General features: G+C 40.4%; 1 protein-coding gene across 1 annotated transcript in view; it reads left to right on the top strand.

Annotated features, from left to right (window-relative positions):
• The window catches only part of LOC108768190 (uncharacterized), a gene marked incomplete at its 3' end in the record, with an annotated part of 8,880 nt that extends 3,161 nt beyond the window's left edge, over window positions 1–5,719 (top strand). The window contains exons 3-8 of the mRNA XM_018518535.1: window positions 595–856; window positions 940–1,148; window positions 1,223–1,943; window positions 2,059–4,482; window positions 4,588–5,298; window positions 5,544–5,719. Coding sequence (XP_018374037.1) covers window positions 595–856; window positions 940–1,148; window positions 1,223–1,943; window positions 2,059–4,482; window positions 4,588–5,298; window positions 5,544–5,719 — 4,503 coding nt within the window. The remainder of the gene's footprint in view (window positions 1–594; window positions 857–939; window positions 1,149–1,222; window positions 1,944–2,058; window positions 4,483–4,587; window positions 5,299–5,543) is intronic.
• Window positions 5,720–5,864: the final 145 nt, after the last annotated feature.

Raw genomic sequence — 5,864 nt, forward strand, 5'->3', positions numbered from 1 at the left:
TCATATAAAAACTGGGTTTTAACGTCAAACTATTAAGACATTTATATTCCAAGTCTTGCAATACTAAATTAGCTATGATAGGTGATGTTGCGTACGTTGTCAAGTTGCCGGCATGTGCGTTGCGCTTTTTAGTTCCTCGGTCCGCCGTGCGTGTAGATTGCTAAGTCACTAGTCTGACGGCGACAGGCAGCGCTATAATCTGGTGATTTTTATTGCTCGTGCGTTACCGGTTTGATTTTGTTGTTGTTGTTGTTCTTTTTGTAGCAACGATAAGTCGTACGTTGCAATACCAAAAATAAATTCGTTTTTTCTTTCATACATTCATATCGTGATTCATTCAGTGCACACAATTACAAAAGATAGAATTAGCGTACACATACGCACGCGACACAAGTCGCCAAGGAAATATCAAGAAATTTCCAACATATTTTGGTCCTTCGAGCCGGATACTCTCGAATGTTCGAGAGTGATATCATTAATTGCCGCATTCGGCATTAATTTGTGTTTCGTGGCAAAACGCAATTGCACAAAAATTCATAACATCCGAGTAGTACACTCGGAAACTCCAGTAACAATCGTGGTTTTCGAGATAAGCATACATATCCAGCCAGCAACAAGGTGGCTAAACCACGCATCGACATATTGGGCAAGCTTCGTACGCCAACTATATTCTACAAAGACGCAGCCATTTTGGATAATCCGCAATCAGACTGTCTCACGGAAGCGAGGACAAGTAGCAGCAACCAGGAAATCAAACAGAGAGCATCGACAAACCACTTTGAATCCACAACGAGCATCGATCATCCTATCAACGTTCAACAAAATTCATCATTTATTAGAACATTAAGTAATACATGTAAAGATTTGTTCAATATTGTCTTGAGGCGTCAGCTACTCGTAAGTTCAGGTTTGATTATTTAGTATAACATATCAAAATAGTTCAAACGGAAACCGAAGTGAAAACGAGGCGAAGATCTATAAAGGCTTCTGCCACAAGATTGCGTACTTACATAGACTCCCCGCAATCCGAGCACGCTACGAAATTTGAATTAGTAGAACGTAAGAAAAAACTGTCAAACTTATTCCAGCAGTATGACGAAGTGCAATCGTACATCGAATGCTTAGATTCGGAATCAGACGACATGAATGTAAGCTCAGCACATGCATTGGAGCGTGCTCGGTTTGAGGAGGCATATTTTCAACTCACGGCGTATATGATCAGCGGATTAGTCGATTCGAGCCGCCGCAAGTCACTCCTCAATCGGTTAGTAGTGGTAATCAAGTTACACACCAAAATAACACAGAGTCACAAATAAAGTTGCCGAGAATTCAATTGCCTGTATTTTCGGGTGCTTATGAAGATTGGTGTACATTTCATGATTTGTTCGATAAACTGATTCATGCTAACGCGAATTTATCAGCAACTCAAAAATTTCATTACTTGCGATCTTCATTAAAAGACAAGGCGGCCGAAATTATTAAATCTTTTGATATCACAACTGATAACTATTCGGAAGCATGGAAATTACTCAATGAGCGTTTTGACAATAAGAAACGCATAATACAAACCCATGTTAAGGCCATGTTTGAGATTCCTTCAATTCACAAGGAAAATTATACTGCTTTACGAAATTTGCTTGACAACTTGCTCAAACATTTCAGAGCGCTTAGGGCCCTTCAAAGGCCAATAGATTCTTGGGACGACATGATGATCCACTTGGTATTAGCTAAGCTTGACTCTTCCACAATCAAAGAATGGCAGACCAGCCGTACCGACAATCAGATACCCACGTTCAAGGAGCTTACCGACTTCTTAGCACAACGATGTGAAGCTCTAGAAGCAACTTTTGGAAAATTATCAATTCGATCAAGCTCAGAAGTGACGAACAGTTCTCAGAAGGCCAAAAATCCGAGTTCACATGCAAGCACTTCGAGTCAGGTTTGTATCCATTGCAAAAATAATCATTTCTTGTTTCAATGTGACTCGTTTCGTAAATTGCCAGCTGAGAAACGTTTCGAAATTGTAAAGACAGCGCATCTATGCATCAATTGTTTAAGGGCTAAAGGGCATCAGGCAAAAGACTGCATGGCTGGTTCTTGTAGAAAGTGTGGGAAAGCACACAATACGTTATTGCATTTTGATTCAAACAAGACTAGCGCTTCGAGTACAAAGAATCAATCTTCATGCCCTCCTGAATCAACTAACGCATCCGTACCAGAGTCTCCATCTCCGGTATATTACTCAATGCACTCAAATTAATAGTGCATCCAAGATCTTTCTCTCAACCGCTATAGTTAACGTATACGACTGTCATGGGCATCCTCATGGCTGCAGAGTGTTATTAGATAGTGGTTCGCAATTGAATTTTATTACACAAAAGTTAGCAAATAAATTACGGCTTAACCATCGTGCATTAAACATGTCGATATGTGGAGTAGCGGAAGGAACATTCGAGTCTAAGGAAGTAGTTAACATCAGTTTTCGGTCTCGAACAAATAAGTATACTAATCAGCTTGATTGTATAATACTTCCTAAAATTACGCAGGACTTGCCGCAAGAATTTTGTCCGATGTCGGAATTCAGAATCCCATCAAATATTATCCTTGCTGACCCTAGTTTCAACATTCCCAACGAAATTGATTTGCTTATAGGGGCTCAGATGTTTTGGCAGCTCGTTTGTGTCGGCCAAATTAAATCGTGCAAAGCGCATCCCACCTTACAAAAAACTAAGTTGGGATGGGTGATTTCTGGTACAATACAAGGGCATTTGAGCAACACCGCGATTCCATCGTGTCATATTACCTCAGTTAACGAATTAGATAGATCTCTTTCCAGATTTTGGGAAATCGAACACAATGTTCCTTGCAATGAGGTCCAGTGCACTCCTGATGAGCAAAAGTGCGAAATGCATTTTCAGGCAAATGTGACTCGCAACACAGAAGGTCGTTTCGTGGTTAAGCTACCTACGAACGATGACAAAATACAACAATTGGGCGAGACACACGAAATCGCGAAACGTCGTTTTCTCAGTTTAGAAAAACGTTTGTTATTGCAACCTGATGTATATGCACAATACAGAAAGTTCATGCAAGAGTATATCGACTTAAATCACATGCGTCGAATAAAACCTTCGGTAAATCACGATAAAGCCTATTACATGCCTCACCACCCGGTTTTTAAAGAAACTAGCACTACAACGAAGCTAAGAGTAGTCTTTGACGCATCATGCAAAAGCACATCAGGACTGTCATTGAACGATTCATTGTTAGTTGGGCCAACCATTCAAGAGGACTTATTTTCGATCTTACTTCGCTTTCGCACATTTTCATATGCAATGACCGCCGATATAACTAAGATGTATCGGCAGATACTTTTTCATGATTCTAAAAGATCTTTACAGCGTATTTTTTGGCGTCACTCTCCGCAAAATGAGTTAGGGATTTACGAGCTGCTTTCTCTTACATATGGCACAGCTCCAGTCTCATTTCTTGCCATCAGGACCATACGAAGGCTCGCTGAGGATGAAATGAATTCTTATCCCATCGGTTCAAAAATAATATTGCGCGATTTCTATGTAGACGATCTACTTACAGGTGCATCCACATTTTCGGAGGCATTGGAAATAAAAAAGCAAACGGTCGAATTACTTGCAAAGGGAGGTTTCGATTTAGTCAAGTGGTCGTCTAATCATGCCGCTCTTCAAGATTCACAAGGGCCTCACAAGAAAAAATTCGATTTGGTAGGGGATCGTAATGTAGAGGCTAGGACTTTGGGTGTAATTTGGAATTGTCAAGCAGATGTTTTCAAATTTGAAGGTGTTGAACAACATCCGCCATTGGAAAGACCTACTAAGTGTAGCATATTATCTCGAATAGCTTTAATCTTTGATCCTTTAGGATTGTTAGGACCATCAGTGTTAATTGCTAAGATTATAATGCAAGATTTATGGCGTGCTAAGGTCGATTGGGATGAGTCTATTTCGAACGAATTGCATACACTTTGGAGAGAATATGAACGTAAGTTACAAGTTCTTAGCAATATTGAGATAACCCGTAAGGTAGTCACATTTAATGAGATACAATTCAGGGAAATTCATGGCTTTTCGGATGCAAGCGAACAGGCTTATGGCGCATGTATTTATCTACGGTCCATTTCTGATGATGGTCACGTTGAGGTTCATTTATTATGCTCCAAATCCAGAGTGGCGCCTCTCAAAGCGTTATCTATTCCTCGTCTCGAATTGTGTGGTGCATTGTTGTTAGCACAGTTAACGCAAAAGGTATTAAAGTGCTTGCCGTTTGCGGTCGATGGAATCCATCTATGGACGGATTCGACTATTGTAACATGCTGGATACGATCATGCAGTCGTCAGTGGTCGCAATTTGTTGCAAATCGCGTTGCAGAAATTCAGCGTCTTACAAATATTGATAGTTGGAAACATGTTCCCAGCAAAGAAAATCCTGCTGATTTACTTTCCAGAGGTATTATGCCAGACGTGTTGCATGAATCGGATATGTAGTGGACTGGCCCGCCCTGGCTAAAGTTAGACGAAACCAATTGGTCCTCTGAGAAATTTTCTGCATCAGATATAGAACTACCCGAGGGAAGAGCTACAGCTTTGGTAGCTGAAACAGAAGCTGAACAGCAATCTGATATTTTTGAGCAATTCTCGAAGTTGTCACGCATTGTGCGCGTCATTGCGTTTTGTCAGAGGTTTATACGGAATTCTAGAATGCACAAGGTACATGAGTCACATTCAAATAATAAGAGTGTATTAATTCCGCCATTATCGATTGATGAATTGGAGAAATCGAGATTAACGCTTGTGAAAATGGTACAGCGTACTTCGTTCAGGATGGAGTTGCATTCTGTTAAACGCGTCAATCACGTAAATAAAAACAGTAGCGTTTTAAAATTGAATCCGTTTATCGACGAACAGGGTATTTTAAGAGTTGGTGGCCGATTGCGTCACGCCGATGTATCGTATGAGTATAAGCACCCGATTTTGTTGCCCGGTAAACATCCTTTCACCAAAATGATTATTCTTCATGAACATGTGCGTCACTTCCATGCTGGAGCACAAGCTACATTGTCAGCGATTCGTCAAAGATACTGGCCTACATCTGCTCGAAGTGTTATTCGTAGTATAATAAATAAATGCGTGATATGTTTTCGTAATGCGCCTAAATCAAGCACACCTGTAATGGCCGACTTACCGGAGTCACGAGTAAATACAGTTAAATACGCGTTTGAAAAATGCGGCGTAGATTACGCGGGACCTTATTGGTATAGGGAAGGTCAACGAAAAAATACTAAAACAATAAAATGTTATATAGCAGTTTTTGTATGCCTAACTTCGAAAGCGATACACATAGAACTTGCGGCCGACCTTTCCGCGGAAACATTTTTGAATGTATGAAAGCGATTTATTTCCAGGAGAGGACGTCCCGCAGAAATGTACTCGGATAACGGTTTGAATTTTGTCGGGGTAAAACATTGCTTAATGAGTTATATAAATTGTTTAATGATGATAATTATCAAGCAAAGAATCAATATATGATGGCAGTTGAAAGAATAAAGTGGTACTTTATTTCACCTAGAGCTCCGCATATGGGTGGTATTTGGGAGGCGACTGTCAAAAGCGCTAAGTTCCACTTAAAACGCATAGCTAGTGAAGCAGCATTGAAATATGACGAGTTATTTACTTTGATGGTCCAGGTCGAAGCCATATTAAATTCTAGACCGCTTACTCCGCTTTCGATCCCAACGATCTCAATGTTCTTAATAATAATAATAATAGTATCCTGGGAGGCAGCCCCTAATTGGGGCCCACCAACGACACGCAGACCAAGTCCATTGTGTC

The sequence above is a fragment of the Trachymyrmex cornetzi genome, unplaced genomic scaffold, assembly GCF_001594075.2.
Source record: "Trachymyrmex cornetzi isolate Tcor2-1 unplaced genomic scaffold, Tcor1.1 scaffold1212, whole genome shotgun sequence".
NCBI classification, from domain to species: domain Eukaryota; kingdom Metazoa; phylum Arthropoda; class Insecta; order Hymenoptera; family Formicidae; genus Trachymyrmex; species Trachymyrmex cornetzi.